Source organism: Miniopterus schreibersii (genome assembly GCF_964146895.1).
Source record: "Miniopterus schreibersii genome assembly, chromosome: 10".
NCBI lineage: Eukaryota > Metazoa > Chordata > Mammalia > Chiroptera > Miniopteridae > Miniopterus > Miniopterus schreibersii.
The window spans coordinates 64438072-64454605 of record NC_138110.1 but is presented as its reverse complement, the minus strand read 5'-3'; the positions used below and the strand labels follow the sequence as shown (position 1 = coordinate 64454605).

The following is a 16534-nucleotide window of genomic DNA, read 5'->3' as shown; positions in this document are numbered from 1 at the left end:
GAGGCTAATTGGGGATTCTATCTCAGGGAACAAGCCTCCAAGAACTAGAGCTGCTCTCTTCAGGCCCTTTTCTTTTTAGAATAGGGAAACCCCTAATTTCTTGATTTTCTTCTCCACGAAGGTTCTGCATGCCATTAAAGGGTTCCTTACCCACATCCTCAGTGCGGCCATTGGATAGGCGGAAAGAATTGGAATGGCTCCCAGCTTGCTTGTATTTCTTAAACCTAATGAGAAAATGTTCACAGTGAAAAACTAAGCACAGAAGCAGAAGAGACCAATCACTGGTTTTGTATTTCCACTCATAAATTGAGCCTTTCCAAATCTCCTTTACCAAATAAACAGGCTCTTTTAGAGACAGGTCCTGCACATGCTGAGGCAGCTCCATTCCACAGTGCTCCTGCTCACCCTCAGCACACTAGAATCCAACCCAGGTAACACCAAGAGAATATTCTAGCTTGTGTGGCTCTGTGCAGCTCCAGTTCCAAAACTCACTGGAGATCACAGTCATAAAAGGCGAAAAAGGATGAGTGGGTAGAACACAGTACGGGGAAGGGAGTAGATAAGAATATTCATATCAAACAAAAATCCTGGAATTTTCCCAATGCAACCAGGGAAAAGACCAGAGCTTCAGACTTGGGTGGGCACAATTCTCCTGCATGACAGTGGAGACATATGACAACTTATAGGGGTGTACAAGGTTCCCTCTCTTTATCTTGCAGAAGAACAGAAGGAGCACAAAGAGCAGCTTAAGCCAAAAATAAGGGCAGAGTTAAACCCAATTAAGGCAGTAACTTCAGTAGGAAAAGAACAAATACACTTCCCTCTTTTCTCCCTGGGGTTTCCCTTTTTTGCTTTTGTTCCCTATTTGAGTGATATTATCTGGAGGACCCTGAAAGTCAGAAAGGGGAACCCTGTAACCCACATGGTTTAGTTCAGTATGCCAGGGTATGGAGTCCTAGAGGGGTTTGGGAACAAAGCCCCAAGTAGAAATATTTTATATGCTTTATTAAGCATATAATCTCCACCAGGGCACTTTTAAGGGTTGCTACAATAGGGCTAGATATGAAGATCTTACACACCTATCAGTAAAAACACAGACTGTGGCTTCTTCCCTCAACCTTCAAAGCATCACCCTGGACTTTAGGTTGAAGTGGAGCTGGGGGACTGGGTCTTGAGGAAGACTATGTAGATAGAGCTTTTAAACCATTTCTAAGTAGAATTTTAATTTTAGGAGTACTATCTTGACTCATTCTGCTCTATGCTCTTCATAGTCCCTATCCTACTGTTCTTCTGGACTGAGTGGGCTTGAGGCCCTGGGGTTACTGAAATAGAGTACACGAGAATGGAGAAGCACTAGCTCACATGCTCACCTTAACATGTATAGAACTATGATAATAAAGACGATCACTAGCAGAGAGGACAGGGCCACCATCACTGCAATAATTGGCGTCTCATCTGAAATTGAGAGAAGAAAACATGTCATTATCACTGTGTGCAATGGAGGGCTCAAGTTGGCAGCTCAGGAAAATACCCACAAAAGAGGACTCATTCAATGCTTCTGTAGATGACAGTGCATGGACAGAATGAGTGAAAGAGTGAGAGAGAGAACACTTTCCACTGCTATCTTATCTCTGACTTACCGTAATTTGTTTTCTCTCTGTTTCCCTGCATTTGAATAAAAGCTCTTTGAAGGAGAGACTGTTTTGTTCATTGCTACAGAGCTTAAAACAGTGCTTAGTACATAAAAAAATAAATATTTGAAAGCATGGACACATTCAATTCTGATGGCAATCTAGGTATGAGGGCCAACAATGTACTCTCTCCCCAGCCTCAATGGGCTCCATCTAGAGCAGGGGTGGGGAATGTCTAGCCTAAGGGCGATATTCGGCTCACGAAATAATTTGGTCTGGCCACTGCAGGCAGGACTCGGAATTTAATAAATCTAGGAGCTTTTTTTTATAGCTAATTTTTAAGTTAATAATTTTGTATGGCCCGCGAACGATGTTATAAATATCCAAATGGCCCTTGGCAGAGAAAAGATCCCCCACCCAGATCTAGAGGAAGACAGGAAGGAAAAGGAAAAAGAACAATTTTCCTATCATAAGCCCAGAGAATTCTCTGTGCTTTCCTGGCACAGAGAATGCTGTTCCTGATTAAAGCAAGCAGATTATTATATCCTTAAACACTATATATTCAAAATGCCAGGTATTCTTTTCTACCTCTTTCCACAGCCACCTTTTACCATAATCCCAACTACAGCAACATATGGCTTAGAGATATACTGGAAGGCAGGCCTTGGATTTCCATTCTATAGGGCCTGGCTTCCTTTCCATCCAATACTTAGCCTTCTTTCTCATGGCAGTTGACAAGGTGCTACTCTCATGCCCCCACCAGGAACTATACAACCAGTCTGAGTTTATAACTATCTTCACCATTTTCCATCCTACTAAAAAGGAGGACAAGTCCCGCCCATGTGAAAGTCAATCCTGTCACACATGCTCTGGATTATATCCATTACTGTCACCTCTAAGACTTGTCTTCTTGACCTCATTTACCCTCCTCCAGTCACCAACAGCCCCAGGCTTCACAGTTAACTTTTCACAACAGTTATCTTATAAAACAGTAATTTTCTCCAATTCTTTACTTCCGGGTACCTCCTTAACCTATTTTGCTTTGACTCCTACCCTCAGTGTTCCATTTAAACTGCTCGTTAAGGATACCAACAAATGGCATATTCCCAAATCCAATGGAAACATTCCCATTCACATCTGACTCAACCTCTTAGCAGCATTCATTTAAAAAATATTTATAGACCAGCAATTGTATGCCAGACACTGTTCTAAACCCGGGGAAAAGAAAAGTGATCAAGTAGAGAAATGACAGAGCACCTACATTCTGGGGGGAGTGGGAGGATATTGTTCTTAAACAAGTAAACACATAATGTCAAATAGGGACAAGTGCTATGAAGAAAAGGACAGTATGATTGATTCAAGATGGTGGCAGAGTAAGTGGAAGGTACACTCACCTCCCAGGATCAAACTGAAATTACAACTATAGAACAATAAACCTGAATAATCAACTGCAGACTAGCTAAACAGAAGTCTTGTAACCAAGATTTACAGAAGCAGCCACATAGAGACTGGTAGGAAGGGTGGAGACACAAAAAGGGCTGGCCACACCCATGTGTGGTGGCTGAGAATCTGGAGGAGTATCTCAGGTACAAAGGTCTCCTCTGAGGAGTGAGGAGTCTGAACCCCATGCTGGGCTCCCCAGCCTGGAGCAGCAGAGCTGGGAAGAGATGCCCATATAACATCTGGCTGTGAAAATCAGTAGAGATTCTGTCTGCCAAGGAAAGACAGGAGTGTGCTAGAAACCCAGGCGCCCTCTTAAAAGGCCAAAGCACAAAATCGCATTGGTGGGCACTCACCCTGGGCTGGAGAGGAAAGGCAGCTCAAAGGATTGTGTGGCTTCAGGAGAAGGCTAAAGGAATAGCTGCCAAGGTTCCTGTGCTGAGTCCCTCACACCACCAAGAGACACCATCTTTCCTGGGTCAAGCACTCCCCTCCATATACTATCAGGCTAAGAGAATGAACTATCCCCACTCTCCCAACTCCCTGTGGCCCTGTCATGCCAAGCTCCCCTTCCTCCACCTGGCCAAATCTTGGTCTATTTTAGCCTGATGAACTCTGCTGGACTCACCATGATAACTCGCTGGGACTGCAGCCCACCGCAAAGGTCCCCAGGCTCCTGGCAGGTGGCAGGTTGTACCCTGAGACTTTTGCTGAGTAGCCACAGACCCAGCATTGGTGCCAAGTCTGAATCTGTATCAACCTGGTGAACACCACTTGCCCCTACCTGGTGACTCACTGAGAACCTACTTCACCCAACTCCACCTACTGACAGAGACTTTCAGTGACTGAGCCTAATAGGCAGCCAGTGGCGGATCTAAGGGTGTCTTGGGCCTTTTGCTGATCTGCCCCTGAACTTGGTGCCAGTGAAAGCCAGCCTTGGTATGCAGCTTGCCCTCTCCCACACACACTCAGGCCCAGCAGAGGCAACCACAAACTGTGGATCACTTTATAGATCCAAACAGTCAGCCTGACACTGACCTGAACCAGAGTCCTTCCCAAGAGGCCCCAGAATCATAACACCTGGTGGCGGGCTTCAGATCACATCAGATCACGACCCAATTAATTCCCCAAGTGGCACATCCAAAAGGAGCCCTTGGCAGGCACCAAACCCTGCAAGGGAGAATTCAGCATTGTAGGGTAAGGTCTTCATAGACAGCCAACCTGAGAGTCAATCTCACTCATGGACAGGCCAACAGCAACACTCAACTACAACAGGAGGGCTCACACAACCCACACAAGGGACATTCCTGGAGCATCTAGCACAGGTGATCAGGGAGACTGCACCACTGAGCTCCACAAGACACCTACTACATAAGGCTACCAAAACCAAGACTGTGAAGCACAGCAGATCTACCTAATACATGGAAACAAATGCAGAGAGGCAGCCAAAATGGAGACACAAACACACACACACACACACACACACACAAAAGCCTCAAGTGAAGAAAAAAGGAGTAATCCCCAGTAAAAGAACTAAATGAAATGAAGGTAAGTAATCTACAAGATACAGAACTCAAAACAATGGTTATAAAAATGCTCAAAAAACTTAGGAAAAGAATGAACCCAGAACTTAAATAAAGAGTAAGTATAAAAAAAGCACACAAAAACCATAAAAAAGAACCAGTTGTAAATGTAAAATAAAATATCTGAAATGAATAATACACTAAATGTAATCAATAATGGGTTAGATGAAGCAGAGGACTGAACCAGTGATTTGGAAGACAAGGTAGCAGAAAACACCCAATCAGAGCAGCAAAAAGAGAAAGAAAAAAATGAGGATAGGCCCTAGCTGGTATTGCTCAGTAGAGCACGGCCCATGGACCCAGGTTGAATTCTGGCCAAGGGCACATACCTCAGTTGCAGGCTCGATTCTTGGCCCCAGGTGGGGCATATTTGAGAGTCAACCAATAGATGTGTCTCTCACATCAATGTTTCTCTCTCTCTCTGTCCCCTCCCCTTCCTTCCTTCTCTCCCTCTCTTCTCCCCCTCCCCTCCCACTCTCTCTGAAAAGCAATGGAAAAAATATCCTTGGGAGAGGATTAAAAGAATTTTTTAAAAATGATGATAGTTTAAGGGACTTCTGGAACAACATCAAGCATAACAATATCTGCATCACAGGAGTACCAGAAGGAGTTGAAAGAGAACAAGAGATTGAGAAACTATTTAAAAAAATAATGTCTGAAAACTGCCCTAAACTGATAAAGGAAAAAGATGCAAAAGTCCAGGAAGCAGAGTCTCAAACATGATGAACCCAAAAAGGCCCACACCAAGACACTTCATAATTAAAATGGCAAAGGTTAAAGACAAAGAGAGAATCTTAAAAGCAGCAGAAGACAGACAGTTAGTTACCTAAAAGGGAGCTCCCATAAGATTGTCAGCTGATTTCTCAACAGAAACAATTCAGGCCAGAAGGGACTGGGATGAAATATTCAAAGTGATAAAAAGCAAGGACCTACAACCTAGACTACTCTATCCAACAAGGCTATCGTTTTAAATTGAAGGAGAAATAAAGAGCTTCACAGACAAGAAAAAGCTAAAGGAGTTAATTACCACCAAACCAATATTAGAAAAAATGTTAAAGGGACTTCTTTAAGAAAAAAAAAGAAAAAAAAAAGAGAGAGAGAAATATAACTATAAAGAATAAAATGGCAATACATACATACCTATCAATAATCACTTTAAATGCAAATGGATTAAATGTTCCAATCAAAAGACATAGGATAGTTGAATGCATAAGAAAACAAGACCCATATACATGGCAGGGCAAAAGTTTATAGTTGTTTGTATGAAAAATAATACAATAACTAATAAATAATAATACAAGAATAAACTCTGTGTTTGGAGTACTCACAACTGTAAACCTACTTTTGTCCCACCCTGTATATGCTATCTACAACAGACCCACCTCAGAATGAAAGATACACACAGATTGAAAGTAAAAGGTTGGAAAAGGATATTTCATGCAAATCAAAACAAATGAAAAGGCTAGGGTAGCAATACTTACATCAGACAAAATAGACTTTAAAACAAAGGCTGTAATAAGAGACAAAGAAAGATATTACCTAATGATAAAGGGATCAATCCAACAAGAGCACATAACCTTTGTAAAAATTTATGCACCCAACAACACAGGAGCACCTAAATATATAGAGTAAATATCGGCCCTGGCCAGGTAGCTCTATCAGTTGAAGGGTAGTCCTGTACACCAAAAGGCTGCAGGTCTGGTGCCCTATCAGGGCACATGCCTACGTTACAGGTTCAATCCCTGGTTGGGGCACGTATGGGAGGCAACTGACCAATGTTTCTCTCTCAGATTGATGTCTCTCTCCTCTCTCCTCTCTCTCTCTCTCTCTCTCTCTCTCTCTCTCTCTCTCTCCCTCCCTCCCTCCCTCCCTCCCTTCCTCTCTCTCTGAAATCAATAAAAACATGTACTTGGGTGAAGATTAAAATAAATAAATAAATAAATAAAGCAAATACTGATGGATATAAAGGGAGAGAGCTACAGTAAAACAGTCATAGTAGAGGATTTTAACACCCTGATGACATAAACGAATATATTTCCAACAGAAAATCCACAAGGAAATAGTGGGCTTCCATAACACTCTAGACCAGACGGAATTAATTGATATTTGCAGAACATTTCACTCCAAAGCAGAACATGCATTCTTTTCAAGTGCACATGAAACATTTTCCAGGATAGATTATATTAGGATGCAAAACACATCTCAATAAATTCAAGAACAATGAAATCATATCAAGTATCTTCTCCGATCGTAATGGTATGAAATTAAAACTCCATTACCAGAAAAAAACTGAAAAACACAAACACATGGAAGCTAAATAATTTGTTACTAAACAATGAATGGGTTAACAACAAGATCAAGGAGAAATATTAAGAAATACTTTGAGACAAATGAATATGAAACACAAAACACAAAATCTATGGGACCCAGAGAAAATAGTCCTAAGAGGAAAATTCATAGCATTACAGGCCTATCTCAAGAAACAAAAAATATTTCAAGTACAGAATCTAACCTTGCACCTAAATGAATCAGAAAAAGAACAAACAACAAAACCCAAAGTGAACAGAAGAAACAGAATAAAGATAAGAGCAAAAATAAACAAAATAAATAAAATCAGAAATGAAAGAGGAGAAGTAACAACTAACACCACAGAAATACAAAGAATTATAAGAAAATATTATGAACAACTATATGTCAACAAATTGGACAACCTGGAAGAAAGGGATAAATTTCTAGAAATGCACAATCTTCCAAAACTGAATCAAGAAAAAACAGAGAATGAGAACAGAACAATTACAATTAATAAAATCAAAGCAGTAACCAAAAAACTCCCAACAAAAGTCCTGGACCAGATGGCTTCACACCAAACAAAGAAGAGCTATCCTTCTCAAACTATTGTAAAAAAATTCAAAAAAAGGGAAGACTCCCAAGCTCATTTTATAAGGTTGGCATTATCCTAATTCCAAAACCAGCCAAAGACACTACAAAGAAAATTATGGGCCAACTTCCTAATGAACACAGATGCAAAAATCTTCAACAAAATATTAGCAAATCAAATTCAGTAATATATTAAAGAGCTCATACACCATGATTAAGTGGGATTTATTCCTGGGATGCAAGGCTGGTAAAATATCTGCAAATCAATTAATAGGATACACTACTTAAACAAAACAAAGGTTAAAAATCATCTAGCCCCATCTGGGTGGCTCACCAAAAGGCTCAGGGGTTAATTCCAGGTCAGGGCATGTACAGGAGGCAACCCACTTGATGGTTCTCTCTCATATCAATGTTTCTCTCTCTCTCAAATTATTAAAAATATCCTTGGATGAGGATTTTAAAAAATCATATGATCATATCAATAGGTTCAGAAAAAGCATTTGACAAAATCCAGCACCCATTTATGAGAAAAACTCTCAGCAAAGTGGAAATAGAGGAAACATACCTCAACATAATAAATGCCATATATGACAAACCTACAGCTAACATCATACTCAACAAGAAAAACTAAGTGTTTCCCTTAATATCAGGAACAAGACAGTTATGTCCACTTTTACCACTTTTATGCAACATAGAACTGGAAGTCCTAGCAACAGCAATCGGACAAGAAGAAGAAATAAAAAATATCCAAATTGAAAAGAAAGAAGTCAAACTCGTTATTTGCAGATGGCATGATACTGTATATAGAGAACCCCAAAGATTCCAACGAAAAACTACTAGAACTGATAAACGAATTCAGTGAAGTAGCACGATACAAAATAAATATTCAGAAATTGATTGCATCTTTATACACCAATAGTGAACTATCAGAAAGAAAAACTAAGAAAAGAATCCCACTGACACCTGTATCAAACAAAATAAAATACCTAGGAATAAATTTAACCAATGAGGTAAAAGACCTGTACTCAGAAAAATTTAAGACACTAAAGAAAGAAACTAATGAAGATACAAATAAGTGGAAGCATATACCTCACAGACAGGAAGAATTAACATCATTGAAATGTCCATACTACCCAAAGCAATCTATAGATTCAATGCAATTCCTAGCAAGATACCAATAGTGAATTCCACAGAACTAGAACAAGTATTCCAAAAATTTATGTATAACCACAAAAGACCCTGAATAGCCACAACAATCATGAGAAGAAAAAAAACAAAGCTGGAGGAATCATGCTACCTGATGTCAAACTATACTACAAGGCTACAGTAATCAAGACAGCATGGTACTAGCAAAAAAGCAACAGACACATAAATCAATGGAACAGAATAAAGAGCCTAGAAATAAACTCACACCTATATGGTCAATTAATATTTGACAAAGGAGGCAAGAACATACAGTGGGGTAAAAACAGTCTATTCAATAAATATTATTGGAAACATTAGACAGATGTCATGCAAAAAATGAAAATAGGCCACCTTCTTAAACTATATAATCAATTAAAGGCTTAAAATAAGACTCAAACCATAAAACTCATAGAAGAAAACATAGGCAGTAAAATCTCTGACATTTCTCTTAGCAATAATTTTTCTGATATATCTTCTCAGATAAGGGAAATAAAAGAAAAAACAAACAAATGGACAATATCAAACTAAAAAGTTTTTGCAGAACAAAGGAAACCATCAACAAAACAAAGACAGCCTACCAAATGGGAGAAGATATTAGCCAATGATACATCCAATAAGGGGTTAATATCCAAGATTTATAAAGAACTCATACAACTGAACACCAAAAAAACAAACAATCCAATTCAAAAATGGGCAGAGAACCTGAATAGACACTTCTCCAAAGAGGACATACAGATGCCCAATAGACACGAAAAGATGCTCAATGTCACTAACCACCAGAGAAATGCAAATTCAAACTACAATGAGCTATCACCTCACACCTGTCAGAATGGCTATCATCAATAAATCAACAAACAAGTGTTGTCAAAGACATGGAGAAAAGAAGCCTTGCACTGTTGGTGGGAATGCAGATTGTTGTAGCCACCATGAAAAACAGTATGGAGGGTCCTCAAAAAAAAAATTAAAAATGGAACCAAGTGATTCCACTTTTGGGTATTTACCCGAAGAAATCCAATACACTAATTCGAAAGAATATATGCACTCCTATGTTCATTGCTTGCTGCATTATTTACAATAAATATATGAAAGTAACCCAAATGCCCATCAATAGATGAGTGGATAAAAAAGTTGTGGTACATATATAATGAATTTTACTTGGCCATAAAAAAGAATGAAATCTTACCATTTGGGGCAGCATGGATGGGACGTAGAGGATATTATGCTAAGTGAAATAAATCATTCAGAGAAAAACAAATACCGCATGATTTCACTTTTATGTGGAGTCTAAAGAGTAAAATAAAAACCAAAACTGAAACAGACTCATAGATATATGATGGTTGTGTGTGTGGTGGTGGTGGTGGGGTTGCAAGACTGGGTGAAAAAGGTGAAGAGAAGGGATTAAGAAGTACAAACTGGTAGTTAGAAAATAGTCCCAGGGATATAAAGTATAGCATAGGGAATATAGTCAATAATATTGTGATAACTATGCATAAGGCCAGGTGGATACTGGAAATACTGGGGAGAGCACTTTGTGAAGTATAAGACTGTCTGACACTGTGCTATATACCTGAAACTAGTACAAAATAATACTGAATGTAAACTGTAATTTAAAAAAATTAATAGCCAGGCTGAGCGTGGCACAGCAGTTGAATGTCAACCTAGGATCCAGGCGATCGGGGTTCCATTCCCGGTCAGGGCACATGCCCGGGTTGTGGGCTTGATCAATGACTCTCTCATCATTGATGTTTCTATCCCTCTCTCTCCCTCTCCTTTCCTCTCTCTCTGAAATCAATAAAGATATATTTTTAAAAAAATTAATAAAACATCATTAATTAAAAAAGAAAAGAATGGTAGGGGATTAAGGAGTAATGGGTTAGAGGGGGAAGCGTTTGGCTATTTTAGAGTAGTTTGAGAAGGCCAGAGGTGGTTATGAGGTCTATGGAATGTGAAGTGAACCATGCAAAGATTGGGCAAAGAGCTTTCTAGGCACAGGGAACAGCACGTATAATAGGACCTTGGCAGGTTCAAAAACAGCATAACAACCAGTTTTGGTAAAATGTGCCTGAAGAGGTGGGCAGGAGCCAGAAGACTTATGGTTTTCTAGGCCTCTGTAATGAGTGTGGATTTAATTCTGAATGTGATGAGAAATACTATGTGATTAGAGGGCTTTGAAGAAGGTAGAGAAAGAAATGGATTTACATTCTTTTAAAACAGACTGATGAATCTCAGTGGGAAGACAGGGGTGGGGGAGTGGGTGGGGAGAGATTAATCAAAGAACTTATATGCATAACCCATGGACACAGACAATAGTGGGGGGGGGAATGCAGGGTGGAGGGGATCAATGGGGGAAAAAGGGGTGATATCTGTAATACTTTCAACAATAAAGATAAATAAAAATTTTTTAAAAAGTTCAGCTAGCTAAATGATTCATAAACAGCAGTCATGAGGTGGGAGGAAATCCAGAAGAATATGGTCTTATGGATGCCAAGAGCACAGTTTTTCAAAGAGGGGGTAAATTCAGTCACATACTACTGACAGATTAAGTAGGACGAAGACAAAAGAAGTGAAAAAAGATGGCAGCTATTGGTAACCTTTTCAAGAGTGGTCAGGAAGCCTAAATGGAGTGAAATAAAGAGGGAAAGAGGAGACAGTAAGATACTGATTCTTTACGTGAAGTGAGGACTTTTACCATAAAGCGATGCAGAGAAAAGGAGCAACATGTGGGAGGGAAATGCGGGGTAGAAAGTCTTTTTTTTTTTTTTTTAAGAGATGGGAGATACACTATGCTTCTCTGTTGATGACAATTTTCAATACACCCTGGTATGTGCCTCTCATCTTAAAATGAGCATTCAAACTACTCCCTCCTCTCTGAAGAACTTTCCTCTTGGTTTCCATCCACAACAAAGCACTCTTCTGATTTTCCTTGTATCTCTTGGCTACTCTATCACATTTCCTTTGCTTGTTGTTCCTCTTCCAACACCAGATCTTATAAACGTCTGATTTCCTCAGGGATCTGTCCTTGGCACTCTTCTCTACACTCTGTGCAGCTGATCTGATCAGATGGCTGTAAGCAGAAATGATATGCTAGCAATTCCCACATTGGCACTGCTTGTTTAGACCTCTCTTCTGAGCCTATATGCCACCTCCACTTTAAATTTCATAGGCAATGCAAACTTTCTGTCTAAAACATTACCATTCAGTAAGCTAGTACTGCAATCACCCTGCTGTTAAAGTAAGAAATGTGGAATTCCCCTTGATTCTTTCCTCATGCTTTTCTTCTATATCCAAACCAGCCGCAAGTAATATGTTCTCAGGCTAAAACGGATGCCTCAAATTTGTCTGCTGTTTTTTCCACTCTGTTGTCCTCACTATAGTCTAAATCTCTATCCTCTCTCATCTGGATCACAGTAAGCCTCTATCCCCTGCCAATCCATTCTACACAAAGCAAGCAGAGGGATCTTCTAAGAAAGCAAATCAGATTGTGTTCCTCTCATACGTAAAATCTTTGGATGGTTTCCCAAGCCTTTAGAAGGAAATCTAATATCCTTACCCTGGCCCATAACAACCTCCCCCATTCACCCCTGCTTACTCTATCTCCCACCACTCTTCAGCCACTGGAGTCCTTCCATGCCAAGCTCATTCCTTCCTTAGGCCTGTGAACACATTCCTTCTGCTTTTACATAGCCTCCTTCCATTCTTTGCCCGGCTAACTCCTAGTCATCTAGTTCTCATTTTAAGTGTTACTTTTCCCAGAGATCTTTTCTGCTTTCTAATACTATATTAGGATCCGAAGTCTTCATCTCCTTATCTCTAAAGTTACTCTGAAGATTAAATGAGATTATCCATGTAAAGTTCTTGGCACAGTAACGAGCATACATTATGTACTCACTCAATGTTAGCTAGGATTTTCTTTATTATTCTCATAGAGCACTCTGTTATTTCCCTTGATATTACCTCTCACACTTTGTAATTATATATATATTTGAGTTTAGTTGACTGATGAGTGTCCCTTCTTTACACTATAAATTCTACAAGGGCAATGATTACACACCTGCTTTGTTTCTTACCATATACCTTAAACCTAGCACAGAATTTCATCCATAGTTGGCAATAAGCAAATACTGGACTATACTGAGTGAATGAATAAAGGAATTAATGGTTGATATATAGCTAAATTTGTCTTTATTAAATGCCAATCACAGAAGGCTGTATACCAGGTATTAAAAGGAGGTAATTAGAGACATATAGCTCAAGATGGTTAGCTAAATCAATAATTTTACTTCTTTCTCTTCCCAAAAGGACACTGAAATAATAGAAGAAATATAAACATACTAATGAACCAAAAGCATATTGCGAAGGCAGAAAAGGGTGGTGTCAGTAGACCAAAACCTCTGAAGACAAAACAGATGGGATTGGACTACTGAAGAGATCAATCAGAACTAAAGAACCTACAATTGAAAGGTAAGTACTGGTTCTACCAGTCTGGTCCTGGAAACACCTAGAGCTCAGACTCAACAGGGACTGGGGATAAAAGTGAACCTTGGGGTAGGAGGATGGTATTTAACCAAAGGCCTGCCAAAGCGGAATCAGTACACCCACAGGCCAAGTAACAAGCTGTGATGTCGCATCCAGCTGGAAAAACAGAGCTCTATCCAGAGTTGGGGGAGGGGAAGTTGTCACAGAGTGCTGATTGCTTCTTTCTTTAAAAAAATGTGCTATATATTTATTTTTACATTTTTTATTATGGGAAACTTTTAAACTTAAACCAGAGTAAAGTGAACACTACAATAAATCACTATGTACTTATCACTTCAACATTATCACTATACGCCAGTTTTAAAAATCTATACTGCCCTAGCCGGTTTGGCTCCGTGGTTAGAGTGTCGGCCTGCAGACTGAAGGGTGCAGGGTTCCATAAAATCTATACTAGGGTTTCTCAACCTTGCTCTAATAAAAATTTGGGCTAGATAATTCTCTGGTGAGGTGGCTGTCATGGGCACTGTAGGATGTTTAAGAACATCTCTGGCCTCTACCTGCTACATGCCAGTAGCAAACCAATTGTCATGACCAAAAATCATCTCTAGACAATGCCAACTGTCCTCTGGGGGAAAATTGCCCTGAACTGAGAACCACTGTTCCATACTCATCCCACTAGATTATTTTTAAGCAAATCTGAAACATATCACTGCAACTGTAATGAACTGTGCCCGCCTGGTTCATAGGTATCACTAAGAGATAAGGATTCTTAACATAATTACACCATTATCCCATTTAAAAAAACACATGAATTCCTTAATATAATCTAATATTCAGTTACAGTTTAAATATCCCTGATTGTCTTGTACATGCTTTTAAAAAAATGTTTTTATTGATTTCAGAGAGAGGAAGGGAGAGGGAGAGAGAGAGATAGAAACATCAATGAGAGTCACTGATTGGCTGCCTCCTGCACCCCCCCCCCACTGGGGATTGAGCAAGCAACCCACCATGTACCCTGACTGGGAATCAAACTGTGATCTCCTGGTTCATAAGTCAACCCTTAACCCCTGAGCCATGCTGGCTGGGCTCATACATGCTCTTTTTTTGGTTTGGTTAGAACTGACATCAGGAGAGGATCTATACATTACACATGATTGCTAGGGGCACTACTAGGTCCCAGGGTTTCCTGGGTGGACCCTGGGCCCTGAAGACAGATATAAGTCTAGGCAGCCACAAGAGATGAAAAAGGGGAAAAGAGAAAGAAAGGTAGCTCCACCCAGAGGATAACTGTGTCCAACTTCCTAAACCATGACTGAACCCCTGGTTTAGGATATGTTCCTGTTTGTCCTCGTGAAAGGACACATACTATGAGCACAATCCAGTCCACTCAATGCTCCAGAGCAAAGCTTAACCAGAGTCCTAAAGGTGACCTTCACAAAAACCAAGGATAGCAACAGTCGTCCTGGGAAGAAGAGGTGATACAAAAAACAGAATAAATCTTTTAAAATATATTGCAATTTGTGCAAAAAGGGTACTGTTAATTTTTAAAAAGCCACTATAAAACAAGAAGCAATCTCACAACTGTCAGGATGGCTACTATAAAAACATACACACACACACACACACCAGAAAATAACAAGTGTTGGCCAGTATGTGGTGAAATTAGAACTCTTGTGCACTGTTGGTGGACATGTAAAATGGTACCGCTGCTGTTGAAAACAGTATGGAAATTCCATAAAAAAATTAAAATAAAATTACCACATGATCCAGCAATTCCACTTTTGGGTATATACCCAAAAGAATTGATAGCAGAGTCTTGAGATATTTGGACACCCATATGTATTAGCAGCATTAGTCACAACTGCTAAAATGTAGAAGTAACCAATTTTCCATTGATGGATAAATAAACAAGCAAAATGTGGTATAGACATACAATGGAATATTTGCAGCCTTAAAAAGAAAGGAAACTCTGCCCGGCCAGGCATGGCTCAGCAGTTGAGCATCGACCTAGGATCCAGGAGATCGCCGTTCGATTCCTGGTCAGGGCACATGCCTGGGTTGCGGGCTTGATCCCAGTCACGGGCGTGCTGGAGGCAGCGGATCAATGATGACACTCTCATCATAGATGTTTCTATCTCTCTCCCTCCCTCTGAAATCAATAAAAATATATTTTAAAAAAAGAGGAAACTCTGACACGTACTACAGCATGGTTGAACCTTGAGGACATTATGCTAAGTAAATAAGCCAGTCACACAAAAAACAAATACTGTATGATTTCAGCATAAGGTCAAAAGAAAGTCATCTCCAGAATTTGGGGCTTTAGGGTCAAACAGACCAGGGAGTTTAAATCTCTACAATTCTACCTAGAAGCAGTGTGATAATCTATTGGAACCCTTGTGGAATGCTTTATAAAATGGAAATATATCACCATTCTATACCTTTCACAGTAAGTGTAAGATTTAAAAGAAGCAACATTTGCAAAGCGCCTGATATAAAAAAAAGAGATTTTCCCTTGGCATCCAGAAGCTCACATACTACATCTTCTTAGGGTCAGGCAGGTCTCTTTGTCTAGAACAGGGGAACTACAGCTCAAATGTAGCCCACCACTTGTTTTTGCAGTTGTTTGTTTTCAATGAAACAATTTTCTTTTCATTTTCTAAACATGGTTTTTTAATATGTTTTTATTGATTTCAGAAAGAAGGGAGAGGGAGAGAGAGAGAGAGAAAAAAAGAGTCACTGATCAGCTGTCTCCTGCATGCCCCCTACTGGGGATCAAGCCTGCAACCTGGGCATGTGCCCTGATCAGGAATTGAACTGTGACTACCCGGTTCATAGGTCAACACTCAGCCACTGAGCCACGCCGGCTGGGTTAAAATATTTTTTAATTGATTTTTAGAGAGAGGAAGGGAGAGGGACAGAGAAATAGAAACATGGATGAGAGAGAAACATCATTGATCAGCTGCCTCCTGCACACCCCCTACTGGATTTGAGCCCGCAACCCATGCATGTGCCCCGACCAGGAATTGAACCAGTGACTTCTTGGTTCATGGCTCAACCACTGAGCCATGCCAGCCAGGCCCACCGCTTGTTTTTTAAATAAAATTTTATTGGAGCACAGCCATGTTCATTCATTTACATACTTTCTATAGCTACTTTTGCACTACAAAGGTAGAGCTGAGTAGATGTAGAGAGATAGTATGGTTGCAAAACTGAAATTATTTATTATCTGGCCCTTGATAGGAAAAGTTTGCTGACCCCTGATCTAGAATGTTATTACCACTTTTCCATGAACATGATTCTAGCTCAAATACCACTTTTTCTTTCTTTCTAATCCTCACCTGA

General features: G+C 39.8%; 1 protein-coding gene across 2 annotated transcripts in view; it reads right to left on the bottom strand.

Moving 5' to 3' along the window:
* Positions 1 to 16534, bottom strand: part of PTPRA (protein tyrosine phosphatase receptor type A) — a 110293-nt gene that overhangs the window by 36180 nt on the left and 57579 nt on the right. For both annotated transcript variants that reach the window (XM_081150281.1, XM_081150282.1), the window contains 2 exons: positions 1371 to 1455; positions 151 to 224 (listed from right to left, as the gene is read on the bottom strand). In XM_081150281.1, coding sequence (XP_081006407.1) covers positions 151 to 224; positions 1371 to 1455 — 159 coding nt within the window. The remainder of the gene's footprint in view (positions 1 to 150; positions 225 to 1370; positions 1456 to 16534) is intronic.